Source organism: Sebastes umbrosus, chromosome 13, assembly GCF_015220745.1.
Source record: "Sebastes umbrosus isolate fSebUmb1 chromosome 13, fSebUmb1.pri, whole genome shotgun sequence".
NCBI lineage: Eukaryota > Metazoa > Chordata > Actinopteri > Perciformes > Sebastidae > Sebastes > Sebastes umbrosus.
In genome coordinates, this window is record NC_051281.1 from 30,004,146 (window position 1) to 30,026,460 (window position 22,315).

The following is a 22,315-nucleotide window of genomic DNA, read 5'->3' on the forward strand; positions in this document are numbered from 1 at the left end:
CCCTCTCTCTCTCGTGGAGCCGAGGAGGTGTGGCCACCTTTGAATGTTGTGTGTTTACCAACAGGAACAGAAAACGGGTACATATTATACCTTTACGAAAACAACCACACCTAAAACAATAAAAAAATGCTACCTTATAGTCATTATAGATTACAGTATATACAAAAAATCATAATGATTCAAATACAGTTTCTATTTTTTTAACATGAAATGCAAACTCATGAGTCTCAATTCTCATTTTAAGCTACCTGGAAAAGAGCATTAACACAAATTAATGTCACATGAAAATAACCTGTTTACACCTAAGCTGGGCTTAATTAGCCAGAGTCACAACAGCCTGGCGACTTGAAAAAGAGCGAGTCACCAACAACCCAACAACACAAGATAGTTGGGCTTAATCCTACAGGAATTTCAGCACGCACACACACAACCACCCACCTACCCACGCACTCACTCTCACACACACACACACCCACACACACAAAAACAACCATCTCCCTCGCTACAGTGAACTTATAATGCTGCACATCCCCTCATCACCTTGCGCTTGTGTGCGCACACACACACACACACACACACACACACACATACACACACACCTCCACATACGCCCACAATGATGCACTGAGCCCCACTTCCTGTGTGACCGTATATGGAGGCAGCTTCCTCTGGAGCACAGTTGCCAGGGTGACAGGGAGAAGTAGGGATACATGAACACAGACAAGAAAGACTTGCTGGAAGACTTGCTGATTGCAGGCTGATTCATCCTGCTCTTGGAGCAAAGACAGGATTCACAGACATTAACCAAATCAGTGTTGTGTAGAAGGACAAATACTCCTACACACACACACACGCACACACACACACACACACAGAGAGAAAGAGAGACTTTTAGACACACTTGTATAAACACACACACATACATACATATAGCTGGCTGCTCCACCACAGCTGTTCAAATGTTGCCTTAGATATTATTCTTGACACATGCACACGTACACACATGTATGTTTGGTACCAACACACGCACACACACAAACACACATTGAGCTACCTTGTTGATGATGTGCTGCTGCTGTTGGAACTGTTGTTTGTGTTTCTCCAGGAACTGCTGGTGTTGCTGCTGGACCACCAGCTGCTGCAGGGCTTGGGCCTGTCCACATTGCTGCTGGGGCAGAGGGGCTGACTGGGTTCTTCCAAGTGGACGGTGGCCACGAGCAAGTTTGGAGACAGAGGGGGATGGTAGCGGGAGGCCGGCCAGACCAACTGCGGTAAACACAGAGTGGTCACAGGAGAATATTATTGGCAATTTTTAATAAGCTTATTTCTGTGGTTTGACCCTCATTCCTATTGCTTTTGACTATAATTCATTTGCCAGCTTCCTGTGGTTAAGAAAGTAAGAAAAGTAACCGCCGGAAAACAATCAGAAAATAACGTTTTATTTCTCTGATTCGCTGCTTTGTTCTCACTAACGGCGCTCCCTCTCTTCAGTCACTCTAAAGCTCACTCGACCATCGCTGCTCTCTCTCTCTCTCTCTCTCAGCGTGTTGAGCTGTGGAATTGGGCCAACTTTGAATGCGGATTGTTTACAAAAAGGGAACCGACAACAGTCACACACTTTACCTTTAAAGATTCAAGCTATTTAGCTTAGAAATAACTACTGACAATATTTACACTATAACTTAAAAACAAGAAGAAGAAGAAGAAGAAGTCTTGTGCTGTAAGTCATTGATTTGAATCAAGCAAAATGATACTGTCACTTATATACTGTCCCATTATCAAGATTAATCTCTGCACATGTATTAAAATGTGGAGTCCCCATAGCCCTACCGATAGCAAAAATATAAAGAACTCTTTATTATTATGGCATAATATTAATACTAATAAGACACCAACTACTAATTGTTAAGAGGTAAGGGAAATTAATGTTGCAGTGAATACTGACCCATTGGATTGTGGCTCTGCTCCAGCAGTACCATGTGTTGGAGAAGGGGGTTGTGACCAGCGGTGGCCCCTCCGGCCCCCTCCCTGTCCAGAGCTGAAGATGCCAAGTAGGAGGGCAGGTGGGCGGTGGGCAGGAACGGAGGGGTCAGAGGAATCCCCTGCTGTAGCCCAGGCAATGCCAGACGACTCTCGCCATCTTGGTGTGCTGACACCACCTACAAAGACAGAGAGAGAGAGAGAGAGAGAGAGAGAGAGAGAGACACAAGGAGGGAGAAGGAAAGAGGCAGGCAGATGGACAGAGACAAAGAAGGGACAAATGAGACAGAATGGGAGAAAGAGAAGCAGACATGTACCTTCATGCCAAAAAATAATTGATAAGAGCCGTTTCGCAAACTAGATATTCTCTGGTGCAATGAGTAATGCTGTATTGTGTCATTAGAATATTGTGCATCGACTGTACTCACGGCGCTAGCAGGGCCTGTGGCTGGCAGTCCCAGGGTGATGTTGGGCAGAGAAGGGGAGGTGTAGAGAGAGAGCTGGCTAACCGAACCTTCCCTTGCAGCCAGCCTCTGAAGCAGGGAGGCCTGAACACGCACCACCACACAATATTACATTAAATACTCAGAGTTTTGTCACAGAGTCGACGCAGTGTTACATGCAGTATATAGCTTCACCTCTATTTCACACAAACATGCAAACACGCTCACAGAGACATTGTCAATCTCCTCCTGGAGTCCTCTGGTCACCTGTCTGCCCCCATACACACACACACAAACACCAAAAGACACACACACATGTGCAGTCATACACATGCAGACACCGGCTGTGATGTTGTTGTTACCTCTCCTGGGCTGCTGGAGATGGTGACCCCGTTCTCACTGGGGATGTTACTGGAGCTGTTGTTGGGGGAGCTGGGACCGGAGCCTGGTGCACTGTTGCATGCAGACTCTAGAGCGCACACAACACAGAAATTAGATTTTTCTAACACGCTGGCCTGAGATGCTGAGCTTTCTGAGAAGAAATATGACTCCGTTATTGTTTTCTTATAGTCCTTCTGGGGTGTATTCCTTTGATAAAGTATGGATTTGAATTAGCTTTTAACATCCAAAACTGTGCTGATAGTATTTAACTTTATTCATATGACACTTTTTTCATTAAAATACCAGGTTGCTAGGCAAAATCCAGTCATTGATGTTCCAAATATGGGGTAGAATGGGGGGGGATTTTAATCAGAAGAAATCCAGCAACAAGAACGCTCACCAGCCACGTCTAGGGAGCGCTTCTTGGCAGTAGTGATGGGACCGTCTTTCCTTCGGAGCAGAGGGCTGCTGCGGCGCTCTGTCACCTTCTGCTTTAGCCGGGAACGAAGCTTCAGGTTGGGCTCGGAGGCTGACGAGACAGAAAGAGAGAGGACATGATGGAGGATTTACACAAGACGGGGGGAAGTTTCAGTCTAGAGTAAAACAAAACCTTAAGGGACTGGATGTAACTTTTCACACGTATAAATCGTTATTTTAGTGCTAATGTGTGAACAGGTTGTGACCTAACCTAAAAAAATTAGATTTTTTGCGACCTTGCCCTGTTTAGCCTGTAGACTGCTTTTAATGTGAAGAACAAGGGCCCGTTTTCCTAGGAAAATGCCATGCACGGTCGCGAGTGCCTATCCATATCTGTCCAAAATGTCATGACCTTGTCATTTCATCCTATCTGTGTTAAATTGTCATAATTAGCATATGAATTCATGAGTTATGGCCAGAAATGTGTTTTGTGAGGTCACAGTGACCTTGTCCTTCGACCACCAAATTGTAATCAGTTCATCCTTGACTCCAAGTGGACTTTTGTACCAAATTTGAAGAGATCCCCTCTAGGCGTTCCTTGGATATTGTGTTCACGACGGATAACCTGCTGTTGCCGGCGCGAAGGCATACAAATGTGTTGTCAATGTGTGTTTTTGTCAACAAATATGGCTTATCCCATCCCATTTAACAAATGTGTGACAGATAACTAAGTGGCTAGAGCTAAGCAATAGCAGGGTTAAATATTTGATTTCCAACTGGGCCACCCATTCTAAAAATATGAATGTGTTACACCCCAAATTAGCCCCGTAAATGTGAAAATGACAGATTCTCTCTAAAGTGCAGCTCCGGCACTCAGCTTTGTGGTAGGTTGCCGGGGCCGCACAAGTGGGAGCTTGTTCAGGGGCATGTAGTGGGGCTAATGAGTTCGTCCCTATAGGCCACACTGTATGTGTTGGCCAATGGATTGGGTAGTTGAGGTTAGCCATCATCATGTGACAGTGGGAAGCGCTGCAACGAGAGTGTGGAGGCGGCCAACTGGCAGCTTTCTTGACCCAACGCTTAATGATGCTGCCTCCACGCTCTGCCAGTGAACGCTGCTTGTTTCCAGACACTTTCAATTACATAAACACTGCTACTGTCTGTCGTCATGTGTTTGTATGGGTATGTGTGTGCCTGGTTTTCTCTTTCTTAGGGCTTTGCATCCATGTTCTGGATGTATTTGTTGTGGAGCTGTATTGGCTGGTGCCACATGAGGGCAGGACGGAGAAGAGGCGAGCATTCAGTAAATTCTGGGAATCTTGTAAGGTCAGAGATAGGACCTGACCTTCTCTGGACATTCTCGCTTTAGTGTCTCTCTGCCAGACTAGCCCAGACACGGGCAGCTTTATTCCCTCCTCCACTGGCTTCCTTTCGTTCAATTAGTTGAAGCTGGACGGTTGACCAACGGTTGACCCTATGCTCGTCCCACGGCCTCGTATCAAACAGACCACGGCTACGTTCATTAGCCTCAGAGATGGAGCCGGGACTTTTTGGTACAGCCAAGTGGAAGCATTGATTCTTGCTGTGCACTGTGGTGGTTTATTGTTGGAAGACTTATTCAGGGTCATTACGAACCCTTTGGCCCTTTGCTTCCTGTAGCCTTGAACGAGGTAGGATGAAGCTACACAAAGTTTTAATGTACTTCAAAGAGGCACAAGCATTCAATACACCTCCTGGTCGGTCGGTCGGTGGGGATAGGATGACCTATTGTGAATTTATAATGTCTAAGTACTTTTTCAAATGCACTTTCAATTTTAAGGGGAACATGCTGGTGAACTTATGAAACTCAATTATTTAAAAAAGAGCTTCTTCTAAGTGGAGGGCACTCTTCCAAAGTCTTTGTTAAGAGGGATGGAGTGGGTCAGGATAAAACGCTATGCATTAGCTGAACTGGAGACAATGGGAGAGGGAAAGATTATGAGAGTAGTGCATTCAAGTTCAATTTTAGTCTATTGCACAGGGAATTGTAGTAGTCTAGACATTTTGACATGACCACAATTATTGCCATAATTATTATAGTACAATATGTATAAAAAAAAACAATAAGTCAAAATCTGATATCCTCCATTATTTTCTGATATGTTACAAAAGCATTTGGTGTTAGTTGAATGAATGCAGGCACATTATATGAAGGTTCATACACCCGAGCATTCAGCGTTATTATTATTATTTGTAAGCCTGTTTGATTGTGAAGGTGCTTTGAACATCACTAAATCATTAGGGCTGGGATGGTACACCTCTCTCCCGATTTGATACTATCACGATACTTGCGTGCCGATACGATATGTATTGCAATTTTTAAGTATTGCGATTCAATATTACAATTTATTGCGATTTTTGTTCACTTTTTTAACACTAGATCATGGGAAAACGTTGAATCATACACGTCTAGAGACTTTTACTTTGGAAAATATCTAAATTAATATAGTAAAAATGTTTGTTTTTCAGCATGTATGTAGTCAGAGATGTCCTGAAGTCAAATATATCAGTCATTGTCAGGAAGTATTATTTTTTTTTATATTTCCAGCAACCCAAAAATCAAAGAATAAAGACATTTCCCTCACAAATTAGTGGTATTTTCTTTTTAATTTATAAGGGACATGCTATGTTTCATCTTATTTCCATTATATGTATTTTGTATATACAGTTCCCTTTATTAACACTTTATTTTGAAAACCGGACGTAGTCACATGTGTATACTTCCTCTAACTTCTCCAAGTCCGTTGCTAGCTCCTGATAAATGTCAGTATCTGGGTGCTCCACAGTTGGAGCGTCGGCCCATTTGACCACGGAGACGAGAGCGACGGCCGGCTCGATCGCAACGTTACCGCGATACGATAACGTTTCCTGTCCGTGACAGAGTTAGCATGCAGCTTTAGCCGTGATGTCTAGCTCTGCTTTTCCTGTCAATGTGTGAAACCCAAAGTGTTTCCATCCTTTACTGGATGTGTAGTGTTTACCACGCTGGATTTAACATGTGAGGGTGCAGGTCGTATCCACGCTGACCCTCCAACATTTTCTGCTTTGTCATTCTGGCTCTTTGTGGTTTGTTTTGGTTGACGGATACGGAACGGATATGACATCACGTTACTCAGACTACAACAATAAAAGCTGTAACTTCCTTCTACCTCCACGTAGACTCAAATGAAGCAAATATATTGATTCAGTCATTAAAACACTGATTTCAAAATCGTTTAAAAAAATAATAATCGCAATACATAGGTGAATCGATTTTTTCCCCAAACCCTACTAAATAACAACCCTGACATTTTGATAACGATGAGAAGAGTAAATGAGCCATGGTGCTGAAAATTCGGCATTCAAATTTGTGTTGGAATTGCCACCATCAAAAGAGGACAAGTATCTCCTGCTATGCACTTGCTGAATCAGAAACAAACATTTGCTACGCTTAAAGAAATAGTACCCAGGTGTGACAGGAAACATTATTATTGTCCACTGTAAAAACCTACTGACAGCAGACTGCAAATGTGACAGAAACGGTGGTCAATTCTGGGCCAGGGGAGGAAAGACGAGGCACAAAAAGATGATGGAATAGAGGAGCGGGGGTGGTCAAGGTTGTGTTTGTACGTCCTGAGTCATTAAGAAATGGACAGATAAAAGGAGGAGTGGAGAGAGACGGGAGCTATATAGAAGGTTAGGAGGACAGTGAAGGAGAAAGAGCAGGAGGGTGAAGTAGTGGTGTGTGTGTGTGTTTGCAGGGCACTGGTCGCCACGGGGTGTTCACCTCAGGACGCAGTGACTTTGAAGGGTGTTAATGCCGACTGGGCAAAAGCACACCAGTGTGCACACGTGCGAACACACTCGCTGCAGAGGGCCCAGACTGCTTTTACTGCTGATGCTGGCATTTTACTGTATAGCCCTCCTTCACCTCCATCCATCCCCTCCCTTTTAATCCCCCACGTCTCTCTTTCCCCTGGCAGAACTCCCTCTCCCCTTCATCGTTGAGCCTCTCTCTCCAGTTTTTTTCTACGCAAACATGCACATTGGCGAAGGTGCACATGCCGCCTCGTTACAGCACACTTCGCTGTCCTATTTTTTCCGATGTTGAGCAGAAAACAGCAGTTCTAAATAGCGAAAACAGCATTTTTAAAAGTTGTTCAGACTTCCTGCCACATTCGGACTATTTACATCCTCTCTTGTCAGGCAACAGCATGTCTTCTTCTGTAGGGGTAGAAAATGACCTGCAACACACTGTCCCGGCATTATAAAGGTTAGGGATGCACCAATCTGACTTTTTCAGTCCCTATACAGATAGCGATACCTGGGCTTTTGGTATCGGCTGATACTGAGTACCGATCCGATACTACTAGTCTTTAATTATCAAGCTGTATGCCTCACTGTGACCGGGATCATTCTTGTATGTGTAAGGAAACATCAGGCTTGACTTAAACAATGTTTCCCTAACTTTTTAAAACAAAATGTTACAAATACATACATAGATATACATTAACTGAACTGTTATTTATTATTAAAATAATAAATCGTACACCAGCAACTTAGTAAAAAATCTTCAAAATTAACAGGAATTACAATTAAAGAGTAAATCTGTTTAATGCAGCAACAATGTGATCAAAACTTAAACAGCAATTAAAATCCCAGTATATAATGTGTATAGTATATAACATAAAATTGAAATGAACAGATCGGCTCCATTGTCACCGATATCCGATCCAGCTATATGAGTCAGTCTCGGCCCGATATCTGATCCAGTATCACTATCGGTGCATCCCAAGGTAACATTAAAAAAAAGAGATTTCCACACTAGACAGGGGTGGCCTAATTGGCTTTTGAGGCGAGGAAGTGTAATAACTACAGCTGTCAATCGATTAAAATATTTAATCGTGATTAATCAAATGATTGTCCGTAGTTAATCGCACATTTTATCTGATCGAAATGTACCTTAAATGGAGATTTGTCAAGTATGTAATACTCTTATCAACATGGGAGTGGACAAATATGCTGCTTTATGCAAATGTATGTAATTATTTATTATTGGAAATCAATTACCAACACAAAACAATGACAGATATTGTCCAGAAACCCTCACAGGTACTGCATTTAGCATAAAACAATATGCTCAAATCATAACATGTCAAACTACAGCCCAACAGGCAACAACAGCTGTCAGTGTGTCAGTGTGCTGACTTGACTATGACTTGCCCCCAAACTGCATGTGATTATCATAAAGTGGGCATGTCTGTAAAGGGGAGACTCGTGGGTACCCATAGAACCCATTTACATTCACATATCTGGAGGTCAGAGGTCAAGGGATCCCTTTGAAAATGGACATGCCAGTTTTTCCCCGCCAAAATTTAGCGTAAATTTTGAGCATTATTTACCAATGGATTCATCAGGTTTTCTGGTTTAATATGATACCAGTATCTTTACTCTAGCTTTAAAACTGAGCCGCTACAACCTAAAAATCGCAAGTTGCGTTAAAGAAATTAGTGGCGTTAAAATTAATTTGTGTTAATGAGTTTTTATCGTGTTAACTTTGACAGCCCTAATAATAATAATACACAAGACTCCTGAATCCAAGGTAGCACTATACCGTATATTCACATTATACGCTATGTAGCCTATTATATGCTCAAAATGACCTGATGACTCAAATTTCAAAAGAGAACCCGCTGCATGGTGGTTTCTCTAAGCTCCTATTATACAACGCTGCTCAAAACAAAAAATAACTTTGGAAGTCTCTCCCTGATCCACTCTCACACTTCGAGATAGCCATTTAAAAACTGCAAAGTCCCTGTCTCTGCCCATCTGATGACTTATCAATACCAGATTAAACGTCTCTATAAGTGGTGCTTAATATTTCAGTAGGGAGTGGAGGGAGGAAACTGGTTCTCTGATACAAAACATATTGATCAGTCGCTCATCTGTTTTGACGGATGGGAGTCCCGAGCTTCATGCTGGGGGAAGCCGTGCCGCTCTTCCAAGGAAGGGGCAGACAGGGAGGGAGATTTATGGAAATCAATAGAGTAGTTTGCTGAAACTCATCAGTGGAGCTTCCCAGAAATATCCTATGTTGAGTATGCATTAGATAGATAGGTTAGAGGGACATATACTGTAGCTATGCAGGCAAACAGATAGATAGTAAATCTCTTAACAGACAAATTACTGATGGTTAAACAGGGCTTTGTGCTTAAAAACATTCAGTCTTAGCTATTCCCAAAAGACATTTGTCTTCAAATTTAATATCAAAATATATAACCGTCTCTCCAGTGGGTATATAGAGTGAATATTAACATAGCGACACCAAAGAGCTGGCTGGAATTTCCCTCTGATAGTTACAACTAATGAGGCCTCCTTATTGAGGTAACATGTTAAAATCAGTGGGACCCATTTTTGGTTGTTGTGACACCCGAGTGGTTAACAGCAAAATAATGTGCAGTTCAAAGCCAACGGGTTTCAGATTAGATGTATAAAATACCAGGCTTTACCCAGTGAGTTTGATTTGAGGTGTTAAATTCTAAATTCAGAGCATTAATAGAGCAGCAAACATCTATTTGTAATCTGTGTGTGCACGTTAGTGCATGTGAGTCTATCTGGTGTGCCCCACTGGCTAGCTAATGGCCGCCCCTCTACACTGGTCTCATACGGTGGTTACCGCTGATAATGACGTCACCGACTTATTTCGTCGTCACGGAAGTGTAACGTCCACCCTCCTGTTCCCCCTCAGGTTAACACTGTTACCTCTGTCAGCACTGCTGCTGTTGTTTGTACTGTTTGTGCTGTTAGAGCCGTTAGCTGTGAGCCGACGCCATGTTGAGAGCCGTGTGGAGTCAATAGATATGCTCTGAAGTCTGTGTTGAGCACCTTTAAAGTCCCAGTGTAGCTTCTGTACTGTGAGTATTCCCCAGTGAAACGGATTATTTGAGCGGTGTGCAGTTGCAAGAGAGATTTAAATCAATTCTTTTGATTGGACCGCTAAAAAGTGAGAGGGCTTAGAATGTAGAACAATACAGAGCTACAGAACACACATGCCTTCCTCGTCTCCCCTGGTTGAAATTGGTTGGTACTAGCGTGCGTAAATACGTGACATATTATGTTTTACACGAAGAAAAGATATACATATCTATACGTATAAATTGTATTCTGTTATCATACTGTATGAAACTAAAAAACCTTAGAAATCCATCGGTACCAACCATGTCATGCTAGCATGTCGGGAAGAACGCTAAATAACGCTAGAATTTATGCTAAATTTTGACGAGGAAATACTTGCATGGCCATTTTCCAAGGGGTCCCTTGACCTCTGACCACCAGATATGTGAATGTAAATGGGTTCTATGGGTACCCACCAATCTCCCCTTTACAGACATGCCCACTTTATGATAATCACATGCAGTATTGTGCAAAAATCATGCAACTTTTTGCATGCAGTATAAATGTGTTATTTTCACCTATTCTAAAAACGGTGTACTTAACAGTTTTTGGTATTACATAAATTGGGTATCACTGTAAAGATGACCAGAACAGAAGTGCTCGCCATCCAGTCGCCTGAAAAATGCTATTCTTGCAGAAATCTCCAAATGTCAAAAACTTTTCGATCCCAAATCACAGCATGGCTTTTTCTATTGTGTTCCTCAAGGTCTTGGTGTCTTAATGTGGTATTTTGGAGGGATTTTTGATCAATTTTATCAATTATCTAGTAAATAAAATTGCTAAATTTAGCACAAAATCTGTGTAACCAAACTCAACCCAACCCAAAAACTGCTGCAACAACTTATGAGACATAATAGAGCATGGGAATGGCCATCAAAGGGTTGATGGGGCATTTTTTTCATTTAATCTGGACTTTAAATACATAGAAGTGGGTACAGTCCACCAAAACGTCCAACAAGCAGTGGATATTCAAGTGGAAGGCGAGGATTGAGTGTTGGAGGAGAACAACAAGGAAGTCATCTCCTGTGACATCAGAGGATATACAGTAGGTCTAATCTTGGTCGGTGGGTTTAAAAGTAGGATTGAAGCATACTTGCCAACCCTCCCAATTTTCCCGGGAGACTCCCGTTTTTCATCACCCTCTCCCGGTTTCCTCCCGGGGTCACAATTCTCCAATATTTCTCCCGATTTATGGTAATTTTTCACACCTTTTTTTTTTTCCCCTTTTCGTTATCTCAACCTGTTTCTGGCACTGCACAGCGTGTTTAAGCCCTACTGTTTCCACACGGATGGCAACAGAGCTACACATATGGCTTTCCCCCGGCGGAGATGAGTTGCTTGCGACACCGCGATTTGAGCTGTGCTCGCCGCACAACACAGCATCACAGCATCACAGCAAAGCCGGTGTGGAGTGGCACGAGCCGTTGGAAATAAGGGGTTTCAGATCGCAGTGGTGCTGTTGTCACATTGTGTCTGAAAAGGCCTTTAGTGAGTGAGAGACGGAGAGAGAAATGGAGAGAAAGAAACACTCAAGCAGGGGCAAACAAATGTATGAATGAATGAATGAAAACTGAAGAATATTAGCCGACTTTATACCAGAGAATCACACAAGGTCACGTCAGAGGGGCGAATTATTCAGTTTTCTTTCCTGAGAATTAAAAGATGGTCTATTTAAAAAATAAATGCTGTTGCAGTGCACTTGTTATTTTCATTCTTTAAAAGTCACCAGAATGCAGGAAACAAAGTCTCTGAAACTGGGGGAAGACGTCCAGACCCCACGCTTTGGTATTTAAATCCTCCCTATTTTTGAGGTCTCAAGGTTGGCGAGTATGGACGGAAGGGAGACAACCGTTGTAACAGCCAATACGCTGTATTATTCTCGATCAGACACATATCCACTAGCTCACTCGCTGTACTCTGCGCTGAATTACATGTGTAAAAAAATCCAAAGCTTTGTCGAATTAAATAAAGAACATGAACGTGCTATATTGTATGGACATCCTGCAGGGTTTAAATGTTCAGTGCACAGTGTGGTATATGGGAATGTATGTGTGACAGTGTGTGAAAGAGCGAGGGACAAAAGGGGGTCAGCATGACAAGACTGCGTCTGTCATGAAGGCCTCGCAGACTTCCTGCCGCAGCATTCAAAGTGGCCTTCTGTGTTCTCCATTATCACAGAGCCTCTCAGACGTGGACAATGAGCCCCTGTTGTAATATACTGTACCGCCTGGCCTCGCTTCTTAACGTACATTTAAAATTTACACGCACGCATTGCAAAAACGGGGTCGTCACCACAGGCGAGAACATCATGTGTGACAGCGCCTAGTCGTCAGAGCGGTGCACAACTGTGGCGATCACTGTCACTCACTTCCTTCCTGAACACAGCTCATCTCTGTCTGCCCGTCTGATCTGATCTACGGCGCGTCTGCTCGCTGTTGACGCAGCAGTTCTTCAACAGCCGGGCCGCAGCCTATATGTGTGCACATGACAGTATTCCCTCTCTCTATGCCTCTCCTCGCAACAAAGAACGCCGCCTTTGAATCTCCATTTGTTCTGAAATGTTCTCGATGTATGCACGGTAGGGCTGCACGATTATGGCCAAAATGATTATCATGATTATTCTGATCAATATTGAGATTGCGATTATTCATTGATTTTAAGGACAAAATATTTGTATTTATATATAAATATTTGTAACTCTAAATGTTGTCCTTTTACTTTGTTATTGTCATCTATAGTCGTGCATTAAGGCACACAATTCAAATGATTAGGAAATAAGTGATTGTATTTTTATTTAATTATTTGCTTTGATAACAAAAATAGTTTTAATAGTTTTAATTATAAACTTTAAGCTGCTTAGAGGTAATGTTAGGAAGTTTAACAGGTTATATTTGTCTCTCTAATATCTATTTTATAATGCTGTGAAAACATCTACTTCAAACAACTGGATTTATTCAGGTTTCTCACCAAAAACTATATTTTACAAGAATACATTCGAACGCATCATGATAGGGTTATAATTTACCATCACCTAATATTAATTTTTACTGAGTAGAACTTGAATGCACCATAATGTGCTCCATGCTGTCGGTAGACGAGCTGGTTGCTGTGATTACTCTGAGGGGCAACATGGGAACAATTTACGATATAAGTTAGTTTAGGTAAGTTAGTTGATCCAGATGTTTTAAGGTTGTTCCTCCACGGCTTATTTTGGACTTGTAACATATTGCAGCTTTATGTCTTTTTCACTTACACTGAAAAACTTCCACATCGACGACGTGTGTGTGTCTACCAACTGTGCCACTTTGTACCGACGTAAAACCATCATGTGGTGGCTGCACATGTGTGTGACCGGCAAAAAAACTCTGATATATGAGTATGAGTCTGCTGATTGACGGTGCATCTCTAGCTGTTAGTTTAGGAAGCGCTTGATATATGCAGCAGAGCACGCATTTTAAACGTCAATGCCACAGTCGATCGCGTTCATTTAATTGTGAGAAGCCAAAATTGTGATCGCTATTAATATTGGATTAATTGCCCTATTGCACGGTTGTGCTATGGTGCCTTGTTGTACTTTGTGTTGGCTGCAAAACTGTAAGTTGTGAATATTTCTCAGCACCACTGGCACCCCGAGAAATTCCTGAATTACATTTGAGTGTCCCTGAAAGTTGAAACTTGCTGTCTGAGGTTGTGTTGCCAGGATAAATCATACCTGCCTCCAGCTCACAGCGGGCGGGCGGGAGTGCAGAGTACACCGAGCTTGGCCTCCAGCTGTGAAAGCAGGCAGCGATACTGCCAAGGCAGCTGCTGACGCTAAGTGAACAATCACAGCTTGGCCATACTTGACTTGGACAGCAGGACGGAGACATAACAGTCTGACGCATCCAAAAGACACGAGCTGGTGGTCTTTACGTGCTTCCTAGGACACTTCTCAGAGTAGTAAAGGGGTTCGTTTTGTTGAAAAGTATGATCTGTGTCATCTGGGAAGGATTGTGCCTGTTCGTCAATCTCTAAAACAGGACAGGAGCCAACTGGCTTTTAACATTTGTTAACAAAAGATTCTACTATGATAAGCACAAGGCTGAATAGAAGAAAAAAAAGTCAAGGCTCCAATCCTCCACATTCATTCACTGTAAGACCTTGAAACCAGGAAGAATTAAAGCTTAAGTAGGCAACACATTTTTTGGCATCATTGGGCAATAATTCCATAATAACCTTCAGCATATTGTAATTCAAGTGTTCTGAGAGATAACTAGACTTCTGCTCCTCCTTATGGCTCTGTTTTCAGGCTTTAGAAAATCTAGCCCGTGATGGGAGACTTTGACCAATCACAGGTCATTTCAGAGAGAGAGCGTTCCTATTGGCTGTTCTCCAGCCGCTGGGTGGTGCTTGGTATTTCCTCAACTGATCTCAACATGGCTGCCGGGACACCAGACTCCAGATCAGCTTTGACTGCTTGTTTTCCTCCGGTCTGTGATATCTTGCAGATGCCATTAGGAGCTCCATTTCTACCCGCTGCTGCTCTACGCTTAAAGATAATTTAGGACTATTTCTTGGCTGCACCCAGTAACTTCCTGGGCCCCGGTTTCAGAAAGCAGGTTTAACAAACTCTGAGTCTAAAGCCTGAACTCTGAGTTGACTAATCCTGACGTGGGAAACTTTTGGGTTCCAGAACAGCTGATCAGAGTCAGTTCAATCAACTCTGAGTAGGTTGAACCTGAAGAGGAAAAGCCATCATCAATGGAGCTCTGATACGACGCTTCGCCATGGCAACAGGTAAATAAAAAGCACAGCCTTCATTTTAATCCAGTCCACGTAGAGATGTTAATGCATGTGGACTGTGCACATTTATATAAAAAAAAAGTCAGAGCGGGGAAAAGTGTTAATAATACAATAAAGTTTTATTCAGTGTTGTCCATTAATTCACCAGACTGGCATTTCCTTAATGGATGATAAAGTGGTGGAATCTGACTGTGTATTAGACTGTAGCCTACATTATATTTTAAAGGTCCCATATTGTAAAAAGTGAGACTTTCATGTCTTTTATATTATAAAGCAGGTTTAAGTGCTTTATAAATACTGTTAAACTATCAAAACGCTCAATATAAGGAGAATTACACACAGCCCGTATTCAGAAATTGTGCGTTTGAAACAAGCCGTTTGGATTTCTGTCCATTTGTGATGTCACAAATATACAATATATAGATCATTACACGTTTTTAAACTTAAATATTCTAAATGTGTCCCAGTTTATTTCCTGTTGCAGTGTATGTAAATAACATCAGCTGACAGGAAGTAAACATGGACCCAAACTGTTGCCTAGCAACACAATTCCAATTCTGTTGAAATGCACTAAAACGAAGCGTTTCAGACAGAGGGTGAATACAGACATATTCAGGTCGACAGTATGAGGAAAATAAAGTTTTTTTTTAACATTACAGCATGTAAACTTGTTCTAGTAGAAACACAAAATACAAGTATGAACCTGAAAATGAGCACGATATGGGACCTTTAAATATATCTGATCAGCTGTAATCTGACTGATGCAAAAGACAGGAACCAGGAATTGAAGATGAAAAATATAGCCTAGTTGATGATTTAAAAAAATATGTAAGCTCACAGTCTGATCCAGTCAGAATGTTGATTTAAAGGTTAAAATATAGTCGATTTTGAATTGTGGACATCTATTAGGATCTTGGCTCTACAGCATTCAGTGGCTTTATTTCAGCTACTTCAACAAATGTACTCAATCAGTGTAGTCAACACGTTCAGACTATACGCAGCCTACTCAATAAACTCACTTTCTGACTCCATTCTGCAGCTGCATCACCATCCTGCTCACTCAGAAATATTAACATATAATGACCAATATTATAGGAATTGTGTTCCAGCTGTGCGACCGATCACATCCCGAATGACAGAGATCATTAATCATTGATCCTACGTGTCTGAGCTTCATACTGATTTTTACTGAGATTTCACATTATGTGCAATAAACATTTTAGTGGAACTGCTCTAACAGACCGACAGCTGTCTCAGTCACGCTGTTATTAAATATGAACTTTGCAAAAAAGTAGGACATGCAGAGGTTTCATTCTGAGCTGAGGGTGATTCGATTATGTGTGATATTTAAATGTGAAGGCAAAAGCCGCTGTTCAAAGAAATGACAGAGCATTGATGCGGACTGAATGCAAAAATAAAACTGCGTGTCTGGCTCCGTAAGAGCGAGGAGACGGAGAGAAACTCAGTTGAAGAAAACCTGCCAGCGCGCAGCGTTAGGTTCAGAGTCAGTTACCATGGTAACTGAACTGAAAGTCCAGAGTTTCCCTCATCTCAGGCTTAATCAACTCAGAATTTTCACTAAATCCCGCTTTCTGAAACAGGCCTCTGGAGTCGGCTTCTTGCCTGACAGCTGGTTCTGGCAAAGAAATCCGGCACACAACCCCCTTGTAAAACTGTCGGATTGTCGTCTCTACACTGTTCGTGATAGCGAGCTTTTGAGGTGCTGGGGAGGCTGATTTTGTTACCTTTGCGCAGAGCCAGGCTAGATGTTTTCTCCTGCTTCCAGACTTTATGCTAAGCTAAGCTAACAGGCTTCGGCCTCCAGCTACATATTTACCACACAGACATGAGAATGGTATCGATCTTCCATCTCAGGAAGAAAGCAAATAAGCATATTTCCCAAAATGTATTCCTTTAACACAATTTTGGTTTCTAATGTTCTAATTTAGAGCTCCCACTCTCCATCTATCCCACCCTCATTTACATGAGACTGCTTCAAAAGACCTCATTAAATAACCTTTCATATCTTTTTTTTGATACTATTTTAGGGGTTCCATTTAATCCTCCAGTGGCTGACTCCTGGTCCATGTGCCCCGACTGTGAAACCCAATAAGCCATTTCAATTGCTAATGCAGGGGAAAGGAAGATTAGGGCTCGCCTCCAGACATGCAATGGGTAGCTGGTTTTTAAGAGGTGGAGGAATATGGATGTCAGAAAGCAGCGGTACCTTAGTAAAACCACAGCGCCATTCTGTACCTGTTTTGCGGAGAGGGAAGTCGTCTTTTGAGTCGTAGGTGCCCAGCATCGGGTGGGTGTAGGCTGACAATCCTGCTTGAGGAGGAGAGCTCTGGTCCAAAGAGCTGTGCTGGGTTTTTCTACAAAAAAGAAAAAAAATATATAAATATACTTCAGTATTTATGTATGCTTGCCAAGTACCTTACCTGATTTCCCATAAACACACATACAAAAGGTGTAGTGACAAAGACAGCTTCCACCTTCCCTCCCCAAGGTCAACACTTTAAAAGACGCTGCAGAGAAGACAATGTGTGGGTGGAATGGAGACAGAGACAAAGAGTAGAGCGAGGGGACGTAAGTATCCTCTGCTCGTCTTTTTCACCATAAGACAGCAAAGAGGCCAAGCTGCCTTCTGAGAGGTGGGTGAAGAATGCACAGAGACCGGGACGGAGAAGGTAAGAGATGCAGAATGAGAGGAGAGATGAGGTTAAAAGTAGGGCTGTCAATCGATACAAATATTTAATCGCGATTAATCACATAATTGTCCATAGTTAATCAGAGTTAATCGCGAATTAACTGCACATTTTTTATGTGTTCAAAATTAGATTTGTCAAGTATTTAATACTCTTATCAACATGGAAGTGGGCAAATATGCTCAAATCATAACATGGCAAACTGCAGCCCAACAGGCAACAACAGCTGTCAGTGTGTCAGTGTGCTGACTTGACTATGACTTGCCCCAAACTGCATGTGATTATCATAAAGTGGGCATGTCTGTAAAGGGGAGACTCGTGGGTACCCATAGAACCCATTTACATTCACATATCTGGAGGTCAGAGGTCAAGGGACCCCTTTGAAAATGGCCATGCCAGTATCTCCTCGCTAAAATGTAGCATAAGTTTGGAGCGTTATTTAACCTCCTTCGGGACAAGCTAGTATGACATGGTTGGTACCGATGGATTCTTTAGGTTTTTTTAGTTTCTTTTGATGCCAGTATCTTCACTCTAGCTTTGAGTTAAAACTGAGCCGGCTACAACCTCAAAATCCAAATTGCGTTAATGCGTTAAAGAAATCAGTGGTGTTAAAATGAATTTGCATTAATGCGTTATTGTCGTGTTAACTCTGACAGCCCTAGTTTAAAGAGAACTAGAATTACCGCCGTGCGGTTGTATGCCTCCGCCAACCAGTCAAGTTGCATTTCACATCCATGTCTGCCCAAAATGTCATCACTTAATTTTATCCTCTAAGACATTTGTGTGTGAAATTGTCATAATTAGGATATGAATTCTTGAGCTATGGCCAAAAAAACGTGTTTTGTGAGGTCACAGTGATCTTTGACAACCAAAATCAAATCAGGTCATCTTTGAATCCAAGTGGACGTTTGTCCTGAATTTGAAGAAATTATCTCAAGCGTTCCTGAGATATCACAAGAATGGGATGGACGTAAGGTCACGGTGACCTTTGACCATCAAAATCTAAAAAAGTTCACCCTTAAGACATGAAGACATTCCCTCCAAGTGTTCCTGAGGTATTGCCTCACAGGAATGGAGCCCGGTACGGTACGAACAACCAGAAAACAATATGCGTCAGGCCACGGCATCGCATGGCACTAGGGATGCACAATACCACTTTTTTTAAGTACGACCGAGTACAAGTATAAGTACTTACATTTGGGTACTCTCCGATACCAAGTACCGATACGAGTACTTCTCTGTGCCAAAAGACCCTCATTAACAGCCAGCTGGAGGGTGTGAGTGACACACGGCAGGCTGGGGAGTCACGCATACGAGGCGGTGCGCCGCGACCGGCTCTAGGTCGGTTTGGAAAGGCTCGGGGAGAAGGTGGCTCGGGGAGAAGGTGGCTCGCGGCCGCGGCTTTACAGCGCTCCCCGCCCGGACCTCACCGCACTGTGGACAAAGGGCTTGCTGCATCCTCTCTACCCGCCGGGGACGGCCCCCTGCTCCTGGTGCGACTGTCGAACGGGGCGGACTGTCCTCAGTGCGCCCCATCCGCATCGTGCCGCCAGATCGTAAAAGGTGCCAGAGGTCTGTGGCGAGGTCCGCAACCCACCCGACCCGTCTTGAAACACGGACCAAGGAGTCTAACGCACGCACAAGTCAGAGGGTGGAAGCAAAACCCCGTGGCACAATGAAAGTGTGGGCCGGTGTGCCGGCTGAGGTGGGATCCCGGCCCAGCGGGGTCAGGTGCAGCACCGTTAAGTGGTATCGGAGCCGTTGTATCGGAGCTGTTTTGTGAGTATGAGTACATGAGCACAGTATCAGACCCGATACCGATACTGGTATCGGTAGGTCCTGGTATCGGTATCGGTGCATCCCTAGCAGGCACGGAGGCAGATATGGAAGAACTGAGGAGGAAGCAAACAGGTAGGACACTAAAGAAATGGGAGAAACGGTGACAGTGAAAGAAAAATCAGTTTCCTCACTGACGGCACACTCTTTGGATTGTTCTCTCATCTCCTGCCTTGGCAGAAATGTTTGACTGCTTAAAGCCTCTTCAAATATTTAAAGCGCATGAGAGGTGCCATTGTCTTTTCTCTCAGCCCACTTCAAACACACGCACGCACCAAGCACACCTCAAAGAGAGCCGGCTGTCAATCACCGACTACAAACATCGACAGGAAAAAAAGAAAAGAAAAAAAGAGCCTCGTTCCTTCAACGTTTTCTCTGTAGTTTCAAGGCAAGCGGCGAGGACTCTTAGAGACGCCAATGTTGACGTTGGTAACGTCCTACGTGCGCAGGGACTCCCACGCAACAGGGGGTTCGTTACACCACAAGGTTTGCCACGTTTGCAAAGCCAGGACGATGAGGGACTGTTGTGTCGCTCATCGTTGTGGCTTTTGTGTTTTGATATTTTCTCGGTGTGGCAATTCTTTTTCATCTTCGATAAGAAAAGGCTTATAAAGATAAAAGAAAACAATACAGGTTTATATTTGATAGCTCAGAAATAAAAGGTTTCATCTGTGTGGAATTGTCTTTTAAAACCAGAAAATGCCCAATCACTAAAGCGGCAGTAGGCAGAATGTTTTTGGCATCATTGGGCAAAAATTCCATAATAACCTTTCAGCATATTGTAATTCAAGTGTTCTGAGAGAAAACTAGACTTCTGCTCCTCCTCATGGCTCTGTTTTAAAGCTTTAAAAAAACTAGCCTGTGACGGGAGACTTTGGCCAATCACAGGTCATTTCATTGAGAGAGAGCGTTCCTATTGGCTGTTCATTCAACGGAGGCAGCTGTCAATCACTCACAACCTCCGATCAAACGGTCAAACTAGGCAGCGCTGATCAAATATGAATCAATATTCTGTTACTGTAATGCCTATTTATCTCCTCAAATGTTTTCAGAAACATCTTAAAATGAGAGAGTGTGCTCCGGCTGGTGGGCGGTGCTTGGTATTTCCTCAACAGATCTAGACATGGCTGCCGGGTCACAAACTTTCTCATTTTACAGCTAAACAGTACACTACAAGATGTTTCTGAACACATTTGAGGAGAGAAATAGTCATTACAGTAACAGAATATTGATTCATATTCGATCAGTGCTGCCTAGTTTGACCGTTTGATCGGAGTTTGTGAGTGATTGACAGCTGCTCAGAGACGGCAAGGCTCCAGCTCGGCTCTGATTGGTTGTTTTCCTCCGGTCTGTGAAATCTTACAGATGCTGTCAGGAGCACCGGAGGACACAGAGGCACATGATTTTTTTTTCAGATTACCTGTCTCATGCACTACTGTCAGGATATAGTGACCGTCTTATAAAAATAACTTTTTTAAATCATATTTGCTCCAATTTCACCTACTGCTGCTTTAAGTAACATTGAAAGATCACTCAAAGGTAAGTATGAAAGAGATAAAAAAAGAAGGATCTTATCCATCATTTGCATTCGAATGCAACTTTTCTTTAAGATTTTTATAGAAGTATTTTATAGATGTGAACAAACTTTATAAGCTAATTTTTTTTTTCAGGCTTTCTAAAAAAAGAAAAAAAAGAAAACATTTAAATGAGAAAAAAAATGCTTTTTTTTTTTTTAATTTGAAAAAGATGCTCGAAAGGATGCTCGTTGATAATTTCAGACACTCAATGAGTGACAATGAGATGCATACAAAGTCATAGAAAGCTCTGCTCTCATTGTTGCCTGTCCACTTCTCACATCTCTACTGACATAAACTTGAATTTTGACCTAAAATCGCATCAGTTCTCCATTCACAACCAGTCACATCCCAAAGCCATAAGTGGTTCTGTGGCGGTGATGGTGGACTGTGACACTCACCCATACCAAAAGCGCGGGTCGCTGGGCAGACAGTGGTTTAGGTTTCGCTGAGCCAGGGCTTTCTTCTTGTTCAGGACAAACTCCTGAAGCCGCATCTTAACCTCTGTACTGGCGACGGCACCTGACAGAGACAGAGAGACAGGGGGAGCTCAGTAACCAAAGGGGTTTGTACACTTTTTATCTATCGACTCGTACACTTCCTTCAGTATTGCATTTCTGGAGACGTTTCAGTACTGTACTGTGCCTGTACTGTCCAATCTGTGACACTTCCATGAACATTATAACAACATCCATCCACGCTTCGATAGATAATGGGTTTGTAACGTGCAGAGCGCGCTCGTCTTGCATCAGAGTTTCAGTGGAATTCCACAGAGACGACAGCAGCGCTCTGTAACTCACGCAAGTTTCCTTCAGCTCCCGGTCTCTCCTCAATTACCACCTTCATTTCACAGCTACAAACAAATTGTCAAGGGAGAGAGAGACCAAGAGGAAAAGTGAGGAACAGAGAGAGGAGAGCAATAAAGGGAAAATAAAAAACAGTGGAGGTGTGCTTCCTAAGAGTGTGACAGTGATAACAGGTGATGTGTCAAGCTTGACAGAGGAAGTGGTAAATACAGTATGTGAACGTGACAACAGCTAATATACGCTCTCTAAATCACGGTGCAGCTGGAAGTGCTGACATCCTTAATATGTCCGCTTTGCCACTGAAGGAAATTGGCTTTTATGAGACTGCCTTCTATGCAATTTATTGCAGTACTTAACAAAGCTTCCTCTGTTTACGAACCCGATGCTCTTTCCACAGACGTCAAACCGTAGGCTCA

General features: G+C 42.8%; 1 protein-coding gene across 8 annotated transcripts in view; it reads right to left on the bottom strand.

Moving 5' to 3' along the window:
* Positions 1-22,315, bottom strand: part of hdac4 (histone deacetylase 4) — a 212,618-nt gene that overhangs the window by 57,079 nt on the left and 133,224 nt on the right. For all 8 annotated transcript variants that reach the window (XM_037789081.1, XM_037789082.1, XM_037789084.1 and 5 more), the window contains 7 exons: positions 21,495-21,615; positions 17,232-17,350; positions 3,205-3,333; positions 2,786-2,892; positions 2,409-2,528; positions 1,946-2,159; positions 1,055-1,266 (listed from right to left, as the gene is read on the bottom strand). In XM_037789081.1, coding sequence (XP_037645009.1) covers positions 1,055-1,266; positions 1,946-2,159; positions 2,409-2,528; positions 2,786-2,892; positions 3,205-3,333; positions 17,232-17,350; positions 21,495-21,615 — 1,022 coding nt within the window. The remainder of the gene's footprint in view (positions 1-1,054; positions 1,267-1,945; positions 2,160-2,408; positions 2,529-2,785; positions 2,893-3,204; positions 3,334-17,231; positions 17,351-21,494; positions 21,616-22,315) is intronic.